This window comes from Caloenas nicobarica, chromosome 1, assembly GCF_036013445.1.
Source record: "Caloenas nicobarica isolate bCalNic1 chromosome 1, bCalNic1.hap1, whole genome shotgun sequence".
NCBI lineage: Eukaryota > Metazoa > Chordata > Aves > Columbiformes > Columbidae > Caloenas > Caloenas nicobarica.
Window position 1 is genome coordinate 85,084,123 of NC_088245.1, and position 15,974 is coordinate 85,100,096.

At 47.0% G+C, this 15,974-nt stretch overlaps 1 protein-coding gene across 1 annotated transcript; it reads left to right on the forward strand.

Moving 5' to 3' along the window:
• The first annotated feature begins 4,781 nt into the window (after positions 1–4,781).
• MFAP5 (microfibril associated protein 5) lies at positions 4,782–15,974 on the forward strand. The gene is made up of 9 exons (XM_065655253.1): positions 4,782–4,993; positions 5,392–5,454; positions 7,850–7,897; positions 9,053–9,088; positions 10,684–10,719; positions 11,508–11,543; positions 12,261–12,348; positions 12,765–12,838; positions 13,424–15,974. Exons 2-9 carry the CDS (start codon positions 5,394–5,396, stop codon positions 13,540–13,542), a joined length of 498 nt encoding a protein of 165 aa, XP_065511325.1. The 5' UTR covers positions 4,782–4,993; positions 5,392–5,393; the 3' UTR covers positions 13,543–15,974.

Consider the following 15,974-nt stretch of genomic DNA (forward strand, 5'->3'; position numbering starts at 1 on the left):
CAAAATCTGTTCCACCTTGGAAGACTACTAAAAGACAATGAAATGGTGCAAAAGGCTGGACCTCAAGTGAAACAGATGCCGTCTTGTTTGGAAAGATCAGCTGTGACTTGATCTCTGCCAGATCAGCCGTGACTTGATCTCTGCCAGATCAGCCCTGGTAAACCTCTCTGCGTAGGTGTGAGACCCCCCTGTGCTCCCTAGCAGTGACTTCTTTAGGCAGTTCTGGTTACTGCTCAGGTGCATGATAGCTGTGCTGTGACAGAAGGATTAATCCTGCTGATTTTGCTTCAGGGTCTGTGATGTCCAGAAGAGATGGGAGAAGGGGAAGAGGCATCCATCATGTCTTTACTGGAGTTTAACTTGTGGCCACAGCCTTGTCTGTATGGAAAACTTACGTGCAGTTGAATTAAAGGTGGTGTTTCTACGTGGTCCAAGGTCTGTATGGGCACACATAACTGGGCTTACAGGAGGGATTTATATACTTGTTAAGCTTAAAGTGTTACCTGTCTCCCTGAGAGAGTGGTCTTGGAAAAAGTACCCCGAGAGAAGCTGTATTTGACCTCAGCTATTTGGAGAAAGGGGAGTGCTGAGAGACATGTGAAATAGCCAGGAAGAATCAGCCCTGAGATAGTCCTAAGGACCAGAAAGGAAAGGTGTTTATGATGAGAACTTCAGAAAGAGCAGAGAAGGAAGGTCCTGACAACTTCTCACTGTAGACTTCTTGGTCATGAGAAGCCTGAAGCATGTGGCCAAACCTCCAACCAAAGAGAAAAGAGCCCACTGTCTGCCTCTTCTTGTGCTCAGTTCTTCACAAATGTTGAACTGATTTGAAGGAGCTGAGCAGGTATTAGTTAGAGTTTTGTGGATTCCCTTAGGGTATTTTGTGACTGCAAGATTGCCTGCCCTCTAAGCAGTGGCATGTTGATTTGGAAATAGAGGTAAAGTATTCCTTATTCTTGTAGATGGGGCAACAGAAAGCACAATGTCAGTCAGAAATGGAGTGTGTGCAGGCTCCTGTACTTTGTAGTGTTTGCAGTTCTACATTGGGTTGGATAAAAAGTCAAATGTGGACCTCCCAAAACTGGGGACAGATGGAGCAGGCCTTGATCTTTTGTCTATTCTCACTGATAACTCCAGCAACACCAATGGAACAACTGCAGGATAGTGTCAGACCTCAGGTATTAATGGAGCCCATCAGCAGTGTGGGTCCCAAGAAAATTCATTACAGCCTCAATTCACATGGCCAGTAGTGTTGCATTATTGAAATGATACATTCAAATATCTTACAGCAGTTCATTAATTTCTCATCACTCAGATGTAACTTAAGGCCCAGTTACTGTGAGGATATGTGAAGGTGAGGGAGACCAGGAGAGAGAGGGAAAGAAATCAGCTGTCTTTTATATGCCTCTCTAAGACCTTTACAAATAAAATGTCCCAAGATCACTTCCCTCTCTGCTGAGATGCAGTAATCTCTGGGGTGAAATGTACCAGGAGATTTTAATTTCTAGGGAGGCTGATTTTGTTTCTCGTCCAAAATACCACACTGCCATCGCTATAGCATCCCTGGTAATGTAAAGCAATCAGTACCAACTTGGAAGGAAGAGAAGTTTTTGCTGAATCACTGTCACTGCTTCTGATCTTAGGTAGACACCTACAGGCACTGGGGTCAGTGCAGCTTAGGAGAATATATGTATGGAAGTGTTTGCTTTGTGAATCACCCACGCTATTTACTGCAGCACACCATACTGTGGCACGGATACCTGACTTTTTAGGGGGAAGAGTGCTTCACCTTGAGTCATTTGCTGTAGATGTCCCCAAGTTACCTTCTGCTGCAGAAGGATGGCTGTGTGCAAAGCAGAAGACAGCAACACGAATGAGAAGGGAAGGTGCAGAAGGATGTTAATTATTCATATCTGCTAGCCATGAGGGCTGTCTAACTGTCTTTGTTAGTGTTATGGAGTAAAAATAACAAGATTCTTTTACGTCCCAAAAAGCAGAATAATTAAAGAGTTGTGGATCCAGTGCACTGCTGAACAGGAGAGCTAAGAGGAGGGCCTTCGTAACAGGTCCGGGCCTGCAGACACAGAGCCACATCTGTTGAAGAATGTACTTGGACTTCAAGAAGAAAAATAGGGCTTCGCATGCCAGTGTGCAGCAGCTCCCTCCCGTGTCCACAGCGAGCAAGAGCAGCAGGATACTTCCAGTTATTTCACTGCGGTTTGGCTGGTATATAAAATACCGAACTGCTTCCCAGCCCGCGATTCCATCACCATGAGCATCCCACCCATCCACATAGAGCTCTCCAAATGGAGGGGTGCTGCTAGCACAAGTGGCTTACCGGGACTGGACAACTTGGGGAGGACACGGTCTACCAGACTGAAAAAAAAGATTTAAAGCTCAAAAGCAAGTGGAAGGAACCTCATCCAGGACTAGAGGTGAATCCTGCGCTCTGTGGGAGATGGTGATACATCAGTGCATCACTAGACCAAAACATATAGCATCAATGAAAGTTTCCAAATAAATGTGTTCAAAACACACGAGTTCTTCAAGACATTTTAGTTATCCAGCTAAGCAGTAACAGAGGCTCGAGTGACAACAGAGACACAGAGAAAAACAAAAACCAAACCAAGCTGTGTGGAAACATTTAGCCCAAGCATACCGCTATGTGGCCTTCCAGAAAAAGGCAAAGATCTGAGAGGATTCCTCAAATCGGGGTGTGGTTTTAACTTACATCACTTTCTTTTGGCTGTTTAATCACCTTTTGAGCATCTCTGGTGGACTGAGTTTTGGCTGGTCCTTGAAAGTGGGAACGGTGATGTCTTGCTCCAGTGAAACAGAGTGATGGTGCTTTGGCCCAGAAGGCTGCCCTGGTGAGCAGGGAAATGCCTAGCTTTCTCCATCCCGTCTACCCCTCTTCTGATACTGCCCACCACCGGTGCCTCGCCCCCCGCCCCTGTCTTGGGAGATAAGGAGCAGTCGTTCTGTCTTCTCTCTTGAACACTGTCACAACTGATGTGCAGCCACACTTAGGTAAAAAAAGGTGGCTTCAGTTATGTCACATGTGGATAGCACTCTTCTGGGCAGCAAGAACATAGTGAGGATTTCCTTAGTAGCTATGTACAAGGCATTATAGGGTTTTATTCCTAGTCTGCAATTTGTTGAGAACAAATGCCGGTTACCTAGCTACCAGGATAAGCCTTAGGGGACACGGCTTTCCTCTACATGGTTTCTGTCTTTCATGGCTGTATGAGAGAGGGAGCTCGTGTCTTTTCCTAGCTTTCTCCTTCAACTCACTTGGATTCAGGACTGAGATTGTGCCTTGGAGCTTATACAAGGGACACGGTCCAGCTAGTGCCTCCTCAGATGCAAAGGAGCAATTCCAGGAGCAGCAAAGGAAAAGAAGTCTCTGAGAAAGCAACGGTAGACAGGGGACCCCGTGGCTGTTGGAGGATGGGTTAGGAGAGAGTGATTGTTCCAGTGGGGCTCATGGGCTTGTCCCTCCCTCACTCGTAAAACACAGCAAGCTTGGAGGCGGAGCAGTGCAACAGTCTGAAGGATGGCACAGCGATGGTCAGCTCTCATTCTTCTTCCTTTCTCAGTTTTTCTTTTTTTTTTTTTTTCCCCACAAGCTTTCCCTGTTGCCCACTTTTCTCAGACTGCCCAGAACGGCACCAGCGCCGCATAACGGACCCCGTGCCCCGGTGCGTGTTCCCCATCCCCTCCGCACACCAGCGCGGCCCCGGGGCCCCAGCGCCATCCCGCCGGGCGGTGCCACCCCCGGGCCCGGCGCGGGGCAGCGCGCTGATGTCATCGCTGTTGCTGCCAGCCGATTGGCTGCCTGCCAGCCCGCCGTCTGCCCGCGGCCGGCGGGACTCCGCGGCGCGGCGCCACAGCCCCGGCGCGGCCGCCCGTCCCCGATGCCCGCGATCGGCTCCCGCGGCACGTCTGGCCCCCCGCAGCCCGCCCGGCGCGGAGAGACCCCGCGGTAGTGGCGGCTGGAGGCGCACCGCTCGCAGGGCGTGTGCACTGGGCCGTGTCTCCGGAGCGTGACAGCCCGGGGGTGGGCGAGGGACTCCCGGCACCGTGGCAAGCCGAGCACGTCCTTTAGGCAAACAGGGCTGCGGGCTCTGCAGTGTCCATGTGCGAGAGACAGGCAGGAAAACAGTAAGAAAAGGACCAAAGGAGTGGGGTGGAAACAGGCAGGAGCTGAGTAGGGAAACCAGGCTTGAATGTAGCGGTGTGAGAGGGAGAGAGGAGAGGAGAGGAGAGGAGAGGAGAGGAGAGGAGAGGAGAGGAGAGGGGAGAGGAGAGGGGAGAGGAGAGGGGAGAGGAGAGGAGAGGGGAGAGGAGAGGGGAGAGGAGAGGGGAGAGGAGAGGAGAGGAAAGAGGAGAGGAGAGGAGAGAGGAGAGGAGAGGAGAGAGGAAAGAGGAGAGGAGAGGAGAGGGGAGAGGAGAGGGGAGAGGAGGGGAGAGGAGAGGGGAGAGGAGAGGAGAGACGGGAGAGGAGAGGGGAGAGGAGAGGAGAGGAAAGAGGAGAGGAGAGGAGAGAGGAAAGGAGAGGGGAGAGGAGAGGGGAGAGGAGAGGGGAGAGGAGAGGAGAGAGGAGAGGAGGCTGCGTAGGAGGGAAAACCAAAACGGGACACGGATGCGTAACGTAGACACAAGAATCCGTCCCTGATGCTGGGCCATCCTGGGGGAATGGGAGGAGCGGGCTCCCATCGGAGGATAATAAACTCTGGAATGAGGGTGTGGGCTGCTGCTCCTCGCTCCCCCCCTCATTCCAGATGCATGATGACACCACATCCCACCATCTCGCTGGCTTCTCCTTTTTTTCTTTTTTTTTTCCCCAAAATCGTTTTTTAAAGACAACCGAAAGTAGAACGTGTTCTGGGTGTGTCTGCCTGTGATTTATCCAATAGCCAAAGTGGGGGGAACCACTGAAAGGGAAAGACAGAGCGTCTGCTGCTGAAGGGAGTGGAGACTGAGGGCTGCAGTAAGTGATGGGGACCCTATCTATTCTATCAATGCTGCTCAAGATGATTTAAAAGTAGAAGAGAGTGGAGGGAGATAACAAGGGGAAACTTCTTTGCATGCTGGGGGTGTGTGTGGAGGGGGGTTTAAGCCACCTGGATGAGAAAAGCGATGAAGACTGGAGAAAGGAGGTGGAGAGAGAAAGAAAGCAGATGGAGTTATATGCACAGTCCAATATGTTTCAGAAACATCTGGAAAACTGACCAGATTAACAGAGAGACAGGTGGAAGGGAGGCTGGGAAGACCAAACGGTCTTGAGAGGGAAACGGAGCAGCAAATAAAGAGTTTCTGTGCTATAGGGAAGGCTATTTCTGTTGCTGCCTTAGCTTTCCTCTGACTCCTCTCTCCTCCACTCCACAGGGATGAAGACCTCTGGAGCCCATACACTGTTGTGTCTCTTAGCACTCTGCTTGTCCTCAGCTGGTGAGTCATTATGCCAAGGGGAGGATTTCTTCTCCACCCTGGCCCTGTAGAGTTTCCTATGCAGGCTAATGTGCAATGGCCTAAGCCGAAAGATGGAGACATGATAGTGAAGGTGGAAGGGATGAACAGGAAAGGCAAGGTGGATATAGAGTTGTAAGGAAAAATTTAGGAACTGGAGACTGGCTCCTGTGTTTGTCCACTCTCCCGTAAGTACTGGGAGTTGCTAGAGACAGACATCCACAGCCTCCACTGCAGGGGTGTTTGGGTAAGCAAAACAGCCAGTTTGAGTTGAGAAAGAGGGTTAGCTGTGTGCTTTGTGCTTACTATAGACTGCTGTACCACTTACGTTTGCATGACCTACAGAGCATTTCCCATTGCTTCGCGAAACTTGTTCTGTCAGAGTTGTGAAACATTTGCTGTCACTAGTGGTCCCTGCTGGAATGACTCCATTCCAGGCCACTCAGCTGCCGGGAGGTTTTGTAGTTTTTGTATAGCTGCTTTGAGAAACCTAACTTCCATAGTTCAAACTGCTGTCTGCTTTTGTTGTTCTGTTTTGTTGCTCCACTTCTTTGTTGCTTGGAGTTACTTTGGCAAGAATTCAGGTGGGATCAAATTTGTTAAAAAAAAAGAAAAAAAGAGGGCAGCATCAGACAGCAAAATAGGATTAATTCCAGTGAAAGTAAAAAGCTTCACCTAGGAAAGACTGGATGTAGGAGACTGATGACTGCACTTATCACATTCAAATCAGGTCATTACAATCTACTCTTCTTGGTCCACCCCTCACGCTGAAGCTTGATTCTGCTACCAATAGCACCTTTTCCTGTAACGGTGCATAGTGAAGGGTGTCGTCTTTGTGACTGTGAAGCAGGGAGGTGAGGCGAGCTTGTAGGTAGCCTACAAAGTTAGAGGCAGAAAAAAAGGCTGTGGTTTTTATGATGCATGAGGGAGGCCTGAAAGGAATATTTCTTGCTTTTGTTTATTTTGTTTTAGCTTTTCTATTTGTGTTGTTTTGTTTTAGTTTGGAAAACAACAAGAATTGCTAGCTGGTCTCTCATTGTCTCTTTTGGTTTTGAATGAGCTACAGATTTGGTGAATTAGGGTTGCAGTTTTCTCAGATGTCAAGGAGCCTCCCTCCTTTTTCCATATGACTCCTGTTTCCAATCTGGCACTGCTGGACCCTGCAATGGTTTCAGAATTTGTATCCTTCCTTTTGTATCAGAAACAAACGAGGAAGTTCAATATATTTTTTCTCTTCTGCATTACCATTAAGAGATTAGCCAGAACAGGACAAGTTTTTGGGCTGCACTCTTTTGTGCACTTAGGCTGTTACAGATTTCTGGCTCTCCCTGGGTCAGTTACCAGCACCTGAGCCCTTGCTGGCAGCGGAGTGGGGAAGGGAATAGCAGGGTCCAGCGACTCCTGTAATGCTGCAGAGCAGGATTACATAGGGGTCCCAAGAGTCCCTCTGCAGCCCGTAAGTAACTGCTCTTGGAATGAGGAAGAATTAAGATAAAAGCTCCAAACCTGATAGTTTTTACCCATGCAGTGGGTTCATAAGACATAGCAGGGTGTACTGCTTTTGAGCTGGTTCAGCACACATCCCTGCAGTGCCCCAGATCACTGGGTTTTCCCTGCCAACTCCTTCCTTCATCCCATCCCAGTTATGCAGACATTTCCCTTTTCTGTGGCTAGCAGGAAATATTTTCCTATTCCTGGCTGCTGTAGGAAGCAGCTCGTTCACCCTCTATATTTGGACAAATGAACAGTCTACCTCAGTTTCAATTTCTCTTCCACACAGCATGCACAGCCAAGCCTTTGTCATTATCCCTCTTCAGTGTGCCCAGGGCCTGAGAGGGGAAAGATCTTCTGCTCTGTGCTCCATACCCAGCCAGGATGATGGACCAGAAAATTATTTGCCTAAAGAGGCTACAAGACCTGCAGTCTATTTCTTACTGTGCCAATGAGTTAATCTGTGATCCCAAGCAAATAATTTCCATGACTCCGTTTCCTCTTTTATAAAATGGAGATAGGGCTTTTGACCAACCTCCAGAGCAGGGAGGCAACATGCAATTTGTTTTCAAAATGCATCAAATGGGGTTTCAGAAATGCAAAGTCTCATAGCAGATCTGGAGGTATTTACTGTCTTGTCCCTGTGCCTAGCCTTTGACCCTGGTGGAAGCAGCAGGGATAGGATCAGGACTCACTGTATGGACAAGTCTTTAAAGAGCAAAGCCAGCCAGCAGTGGAGGCTGAGGCAGAGGAAAGCATTTCTCCCTTCAGCAGAGGGCAGCAGTGTCTCCTGGACAGATAAACATCCAAAAAAAAAATCTCAGCCTGCAGTCTATAGAAGTCTCCCTCTGTCCTTTCTTCACTCCCCTCTCATCTTCTTTTGCAGCCTGGTTTCCATGGGTGGTTGATGGGCAAGAATTGGAAAGTGCAACTGGTAAGTATTACAGGCATGTTATGTGCTAAAGACTGAGTATGTGATCCAGTTGTCCTGTGTACTTACAGCCTGTTTAATTGCAAATGCTGTTCTTCATTTCCTTAAATCTGACATTGTGAGCTTGCATTTCAGTGAAGATTAAACAAGCCCTCCAAGACAATCTGCTAAGCATTGTGTGTTCTTTACAAATAATTCACTAGTGTTGGGGTCCAGAACACTTAGGTGAGACACATGAAGTTATGTTCGCAGTCAAGGGTTGTGGGAGATCCGCAAGAGCTGATAACTCTTTAACCATGAGATGCTTGGGGCACTCTCCTGCTACTCAGGAAAATGTCAAAGGGTGCACAACTGGCATGTTTCTTTAGCAGTGGGGCCACTGAGAAAGGATATTGACTGGTCTTCATACCTACTGTAGTGTTGGGGGTTGCTTTATCCCTCTGGACCTTTTTCCATTTCTGTGACATGATAAAATAAAATTAACGTAGGTTTGCATAATGCTTCAGCACCAGAACATCCACAAGGGCCTGTCTTTTCTTCAAATTGAAGTCCATGGCTAAGCCATCAGACATCTCCCAGTTATGATACTGTCATGTGTAATACATGGGGCTTCCTAGAGAACTACTCAGAAGTCAGTCCAAAATGTGTTGACCAAGCTTCCCTTCCCTTCACACTTTATCCCTTCATCATACCTACGCCAGCTTTGCCATCAGTTGCCTTTCAAAGAAAGTAATCCGCTGATGAATTTCTGCAGTCAAGGCTGGGTTCTGGAGTTGCCTCCCTCCTTCTCTGCAGCAGGTGCCTCAGCTGTCTGTTCTATCACTGCAGGAGCCATCACCACCTTCATTTCAGACATGTTTCTCGCCTGTCAAGATGCCCACAGTAGCCTTACCTGAGAAGTCATAATGCAAATCCAGAGTTCACTAAGGGTTCATACAACATGTGCACTAAGAAATCCAGACCCAGTCCAGCTACTGAAAAGGGGCATGGATGTGGGTGGGATGGTGTGCTGTGTTTATTTAGGTATTTACAGGATTTGATCCCATTGTCCCATGAGATTACCATGGCAGCCAAAGTAATTCAAGCTAGCTATGGCTAGATATGTAACGGACCACAAAGCAAAGGCAAGCTCTCTCAAGGACATTCTCTTTTTTCCAGGTGAAGTTAGCACCGACTCTCTTATCAGCACCTCTGGTAAGTTCCTGTCTCTTGGCAACTTCAGATTTCTTTTCCCTTTTTCCCCTTTACTCCTGCCTGTGTAGCCCCAGAAATTACCCATTATGCTCAGAAACTTGTCTTCCCCACCTCTGACATCTGGCAGTACTCTTCAAGCGTTTATGGCTATCTGGGAGTCCTTTCTGTGCTCCATGCAGAGAGATGAATTTGGGGTGGCCTAATGGCCTGTTTTCCAAGGAAAGGCCAATCTCACCTGGCCTGCTAGGGCTCTCTGAAGCTGTTTGCACTGCAGAAAAACATGAGATCCGAAGATCACTCAGCCTGGGCTTCCAGAGAAGGTTGCAGAAAGGAAGAGACTAAATGACAAGGGAGAGAAATTGGTCAGGTCACCAATTAACTGGGGGGGCACTGGGACACAGGCTGTGTACGTGTCTGCTGGCAGCCAGTGGCAATGCTTGAGTGCTCAGGAGACAGAGGTGACAAAAAACCAAAAGACAGTAATAAAGCAAACTGTGAGTGGTGGTGGGTTGGGGAGGTGGAAATGTTCTTTTATTACTGTCTTCCGTGCTGTGCCTGTGGCTGTGTCACTAGGGGGCAGCAAAATGCATGTGTAAGGTAGGATAGATGGAGGACGCTTGAAAATGCGCACCGGTAGCATTCAATGTGCCCCCTTAGAGAGCCAAGACTTGCTGTGGAGATAGGCCTAGGGGAAGGACACAGAGCTCATGGGAGCATATGCATTTACAAAACAGGATGATCCTGCTGGACTCTCAATGGGGAATGGAGGAGATGGCCAGAGGCAGGCTGAAGATGGTTTCTCTCTCTGCTGGGGCAGTCTCTCAAACACATCCCTCTGAGGTGGGGGGGACCAGTCAGAGCAGGGAGAGGGAGAAGGAGAACATATCTGGTCAATTATATGGTTCAAAAGACAAAGGAGAGGCAGCAGTACTTGGCTGTTGCTGGGAAGCATGCTGTGTGTGTAGGAGAGCTCATCTGACAGCAGTTCCATGGTCTCTCCTCTGCCCTGTGACTGTGCTCATCTGCTGGCTAGAGTATTGTGGGTCAAGCTGACCAGCTGTCGTGGGACAACACTGGAGGAGAAAAGGGAAAGCACAATATTGTATATGCAAGGTGCCTGATATTAGTGGTGAGAATGAGAGGTAAAAGCAACCTTTGTCAGTCTTGTGTGCAGTGTGTGAGACCTGACAGTCTGTAGGAGAGTAGATAAGACTTGGTGTCCAGACTAAAATGATGGTGGCTAACCTACATCTAAACCTGAAAAGACTAAATATGAAGCCTTTACAGCAGAATTTGGCTTCAAAACACTTATTGTTGAGGGATCAAGAAGAAACTCTTCACAAAGGATGTGCCATGGGACATATCTCTGCTCCATGGTATACCATCAGCTCTAGGACACCCACTATATTCACAGGGAAAGCCTGCAGTTATTCTAACAAATGAGATAGCAACATCACGATCAGCATTGTCTATGAACCAGATGTGGGGTAACTACTGGTCAGGAGTAGGGAGCCATTGGCAGAAGTGTGGCAGGGGGAAATAGGCTGAAAGCTCAAATTAAGATATCTCAGAACACATTTTTTTTTTTTTTCCAGCTGCAGCTGTCACACCACCTGTGCTGCTTAGTCCTGGTGAGTTTGTTCTCAGTTCACAGCCAAGTGTTATGGAACTCCCTTCTTGTGGAGTCCCTTGCACACCCAGATTCCTGCCTTCCCTGACGTCCCCTAACTGCAGCCCCAATGCCCAAAAGTCTCCACTCTACGCCAACCTGTGTTTTGTTTGTGCTTCTGGCTGACACTATGGCATGTGAACAGCAGAAGTAGAAATCCCCTGTAACTGTGTATGAAAACTTGTGCCTGGCAGTCAGACCTCCCTTTCCAATTGGTCACTGGGTAAATAATAAAATATACTGGTTTACTGTGGTACAGGTGGATTGCTTTATCAGAGGGAATAACAAACGAATCTCCTTTTGACCCCTTGTCATGGGCATTAAAAAGCCAGTGGTCTGGGGATGCTGTTTCTTAAAGAAGTCACCATTCCTCAGGAAGAGCCAGTCACAAGCTCCTTCACTTCTTGTCTAGATGGACAGCAATTACAGCAACTAAATATATTTACCTGACCTTTTGATTTACAAGTCAAGATGCCCTTACGGTATAATTTTAAACAGTAGTGGTAATGCTTTATGGTAAAGCCTGGGCAAATTTTTAGCATTGTTGGCTGGGTAGCCGGCACTAGATGCTTATTGGATTTGTACCTTCTTTTACGGCTTCATGTCAGTAACAATGAAATCTTTTTTCTGCACTGGAAGTTACAGTCGAGGGGTCTTGAAAGAGCTTTCCAGTTATTTGTTTTGAGTAAGCTAATGTCTGGGAAGGAATCATGGTAAATCACACTAACTTTGTTACCCCCTGTCTTCCAGTTCAGTCTGATAGCGAAACCTCGACGGCTTCATCAGGTATGTTTAAGTTTGCTGCCTGTACCCGCCCCACAGACCAACTTTCACCCAACCTGTTACCTCTCCAGGCAGTTGCTGGCTGAGCACTGAGCCTTGTCTCTCGGAGAATTCCCTTCACCCTGTTCCTTGAGTTAGAGGTACTGGAGAATGACAGTAATGGAAGCTGAAGTCTACCCCTGGGTGGCATGCCTAGGAAGGGAGTAACTGGCAGGACACCAGAAAAGACATGCCAGGTCAATATTCTGTCAATTTTCAGGGTGCAAGACCTGACATTTCAGAAGGAAATACAAGAAAACCCATCATAGTTAGCTGCAGGGTTGATCACCCAGAAAAGAAGGGAACCAGGTTTGTGTCATGAAGTGTGAGATTGCAGATCTGTTAGAAACACATCTTAAACATGTGACTGCAATGTACATTTTGTTTCTTTGTGTCTATCCCCATAACAGCATGTGTCTTCTGTATTGAAGATTCCCAGTGGGCTTGTTTTACACTTCACTCAACTTTCCCTTGTTTTGCTTTATGAGGCAAGGGGATCAGAAATGTCTGCCTTATTTTCCTTTTCTGTAAACCATCCCCATCTCTCACAAGGAAGTGGAAAATAAAAGATAGAGTCCTTTCCTAGAAGCCTGGAGAACAGTACCTGGTGATGAAGTTATGTGTGCCAGAATGAGTGCACCTGCCAGTGATGCTGGATTGCATCTGTGTGTGTGTTTCCAGATTGTCGCGAAGAAAAGTTCCCTTGCACACGCCTCTACTCTGTTCACAAACCAGTAAAGCAGTGTATCAGCTACCTCTGTGTTACAAGGTAAGAAACCAGCAGTCCCTTAGTAAAGTCCTAAAAACTCCAGTTCAGCAATTGTTCCCTTTGAAGACTAGAGGTTTCCTCAGAGAACCAGTTGGTGAGATGAGTCCTATCCTCAGAGTGTCCTTTTAGGGCAATTAATTATAATGGCACAGTAAGTATTATCTGTGCAACACTAAGGAGCTCTAATGTGCCCTATATTGTAATCTGTATTTAAGGTATTTGGCCATTTCATTAAGTCTTGACAAAGATTACTTTCCTATTGACAAATGCCTTATTCTAGACTAACTAATCCTAAAAGATTAGGATTTGCCCCCTCATCAGTGAATATACAAGTTTATTGCCTGTACCCTTTTTTGTTTCTTTGGATCCCCGTGCATTTCGCTACTGTCCTTGGTGTGTTCCTGGTGATCCCTCAGTGTGCGTCGCATGTACATAATAAACAAGGAGGTGTGCACTCGCATTGTCTGCAAGGAGAATGAGGTCATGCAAGGTGAGTGATCGCACAAGCTAGCCTCGAAGAATATCTGAGGCCATCTGATAGAGTCTCAAAGCTAGCTAATTACCCAGCCCCAATTCATATGTAGTAGTTTCCCTGGACTTGTTTTGAGGGAGCTCTTAATGCAGTACAGCCTTGTATCCAGTATGCATGCCATGAAAAACACTGGGAAGTAGATATCGTACTACTAAGAAGTATGAGAGCTCCGCTTTCCTTAGTGTTGATCATGCTCTACTAGCCCCAGAGACACCTTTACTAAAAATTGCATTCCTTTGAGGTTAAAGATCAACTCTCAGTATTTCTATTCATGAATAGAAACAGGATTCAGTCTAAATTCCTTATGCAATCTTTGTTGCAGTAAAATACATGTAATTTTAATGTGTTGTACATGAGTAAAGCCAGAAGGAAATGAATAAAAGCGCAAGGACTTGTTCACTTGCCTCACATGTATGAGTATTAAGCAGTTCCAACAGTCCTTGTAGACACAGTAAAGGATGTACCTCTAACTGTTCTGGTGGTGAAGAATTTGAAGGAAGCTTTGATTATCTGCCAATATGTGTGTGTCTGCTATGTCTTCAGATGAGATCTGTCGCCAGCTGGCTGGCCTTTCTCCACGTCTCCGCCGATCTGGACAACCCATGCATCTCCCTTGCAGAAAACTCCTGGAGCAGCAGCTCAAAAGGCCTGATGCTCTGTGAGCTACCAACAGTAGGAAAGAAAAAGGAAGAGAGAGAAGAGAAATCATCATCCACTACCTACAGCCCAAGACAAGTCCTCGCTTGTGATTTCCCCACCATTTCCTTGCTTTTCTGCCTTCCCCCACATCCTCTTCTTCAGGTGCTGCAGTACACAGAGTCTCTTCTCTGCTACTCTGTCATAGTGGCTGTTGTCATCTTCTAAGTCTGTTGCTGAGGATGTGGGATGCTCCTCTCTTTTCTCTCAAACTCTGACAGGCTGTGAACTGTTCATTTCCCAGAGGTCATTATAAATGTACTGCATCTTCTCTTGCTTTGCCCCTGCAGAGAGACATGCATAGGGATCCGATGTAGTCCTCTCTAATGGTACAAATGACTTAAGCTGCATCTCATGTGGAGTAGTGAAAACCTTTATGCCCTAGGATTCCTGGCCTAGATTTTTTGCACGGCATCAGTATGAGTTCAGATATGGTTAGTCAGCCTGCACGTCTCTCTGGCCCTCCTGAGCTGCTGAGCTTGCTGTGTGGTAGCACAGCCTCCTCTGGTGTCTGCTGGCCTCAGAGAACTGACAGAACTGGTAGGTGGTCTGTCCTTAACCCAAGACAAACCTCATTGTCCCTGTATGGCAGCAGATCATTTATAACTACCTCTGGGAAATTCTTTGTTTTAAGCCCATTGCCTCCCTCACATACAACTGCTACTGAAAGAAGAATTCCGGATTTAGTATGGCATTATATTTCTCTCAAGAAGATGATGTTGGAACAGAGTGCTGCCTCTTCCTCTCCTCTCCTCTCCTCTCCTCTCCTCTCCTCTCCTACATTCTGTCTCTCCCTTCCCATTGAAGCAATCTCTTGATGCCCATTCCAGGCAAATTACAAGGAGCAGGATGGCTTCCTCTACTCCTAAGCCCAAGAGAGACCACGAAGAACCTGTGTGTCCTCACAGTACTGGGAACTTGCAATGAATTAGTTTGTCCTGGTTGCTTGTCTTGGTCTGGCTACCTCCACACTCTCCAGTTGCTGAGCCTGCTTTCAGTATCTCCACTTGAGTTCCACCTGCTGATGTGGGAGCTCCTGCACAAAGCAGAAAGCACAAATTGGAATGGGATGTGGGAGAAGAATTGTTATATGTGATCCCTGGGTTTTCCGGCAGGTTCTCTGGCTGTGCTGATCTGCACAGAGCCAGGTGCAGGCGGGGAGGTAGACATATCAGCAGGTATAAGCAAAGAGGCAGACCAACCTGGGGAAAAAATTTCACTCTGGTAGCAATGGATGTCTGTGGTCTGCTTGAGAACTTTGTTTTCCAGATGTATGAAAAACATTTCCAATTATATGGGAAACATATCCAGGTATACGGGCCATTTTCACTATGAGCCTGGGTAGAGTAAGTGGGGAAGAGCTGTCTGAAGTGTATTAATCATTTACATGACTCTTAGTGGCATGATTCCATGGAGCACCAGAGCTGAGCAGCTTAGCTTACTGCAGCAGAAGATCAGCAAGACCCTCTCTCTGGGATCTCTAGGGGTTGTTCTGAACTAAGAGAAAGCCAGTTTGCTAGGGTAGGCATTCACATCCTTCACATAATATATTCTGCTGCTGAACTGAGTACCTTGCAGGAGCACCGATCTGCTGCACAGAGTCAGAGTCACACCACATAGGGGTCAGCTGGCTTCACAGAGGCAGACATCTCAGAAAACTGAAGAACAAAACAATTAATGTAAGAGCCTCTCCCTGGGACTTGGGTTTCTGCCGTATGCAACAGGAAGCTGGTTACATCCTCTGTGTGGAGGAAGACACCCCTGTGCAGACACAGATTTATTCCATATAAGGTCAAAATTTGCCATAGTTGGGCTAAATCTCTATATTAATCCAGTATACAGGCCATAGATTTCCAAGTTATGTGGTGACTGGAATTTCATCCTACACATAGGGACATAACACCCTACACAGAGGATCATGCTCCTCTTGAGTACTCAAGGGTCATGAGACTAGGGATGGAGGAGGAATTTCTCTGTACTGAGTGCATGCATGTTTCTGTAGAGAGGAGGGCACTGAGAGCTTGATTTCAAAGACATTCGAGCCACTGGCAGTCACTGACTTCTATGGTGGGACAGCTGTGGAATTAGCCTTTGTGGAGGAAGGTAGGATGGAGTTGAGATGTTAGATGCAACTGTTGGCAATTGGACTAGGCCAAGTCTTAAGTCTGTATTTAGAGTTGAATGTAAGCTGATCTATAGATATATAACTGTATAACATATCTACTGTACAGTATATAGAAATTTAACATTCATACAGTTTGGAGAATGATTAGAAGCCTTCTGTTGCTTGCTTTCAGCAGGGACAGGAAGAGGTGCTCCACTCCAGGAGAATACTGTTTTAATGCTAGAGTCCATATAATGCACCCAAAAATATTAAAAGAAAAATTATTTCCTGTTA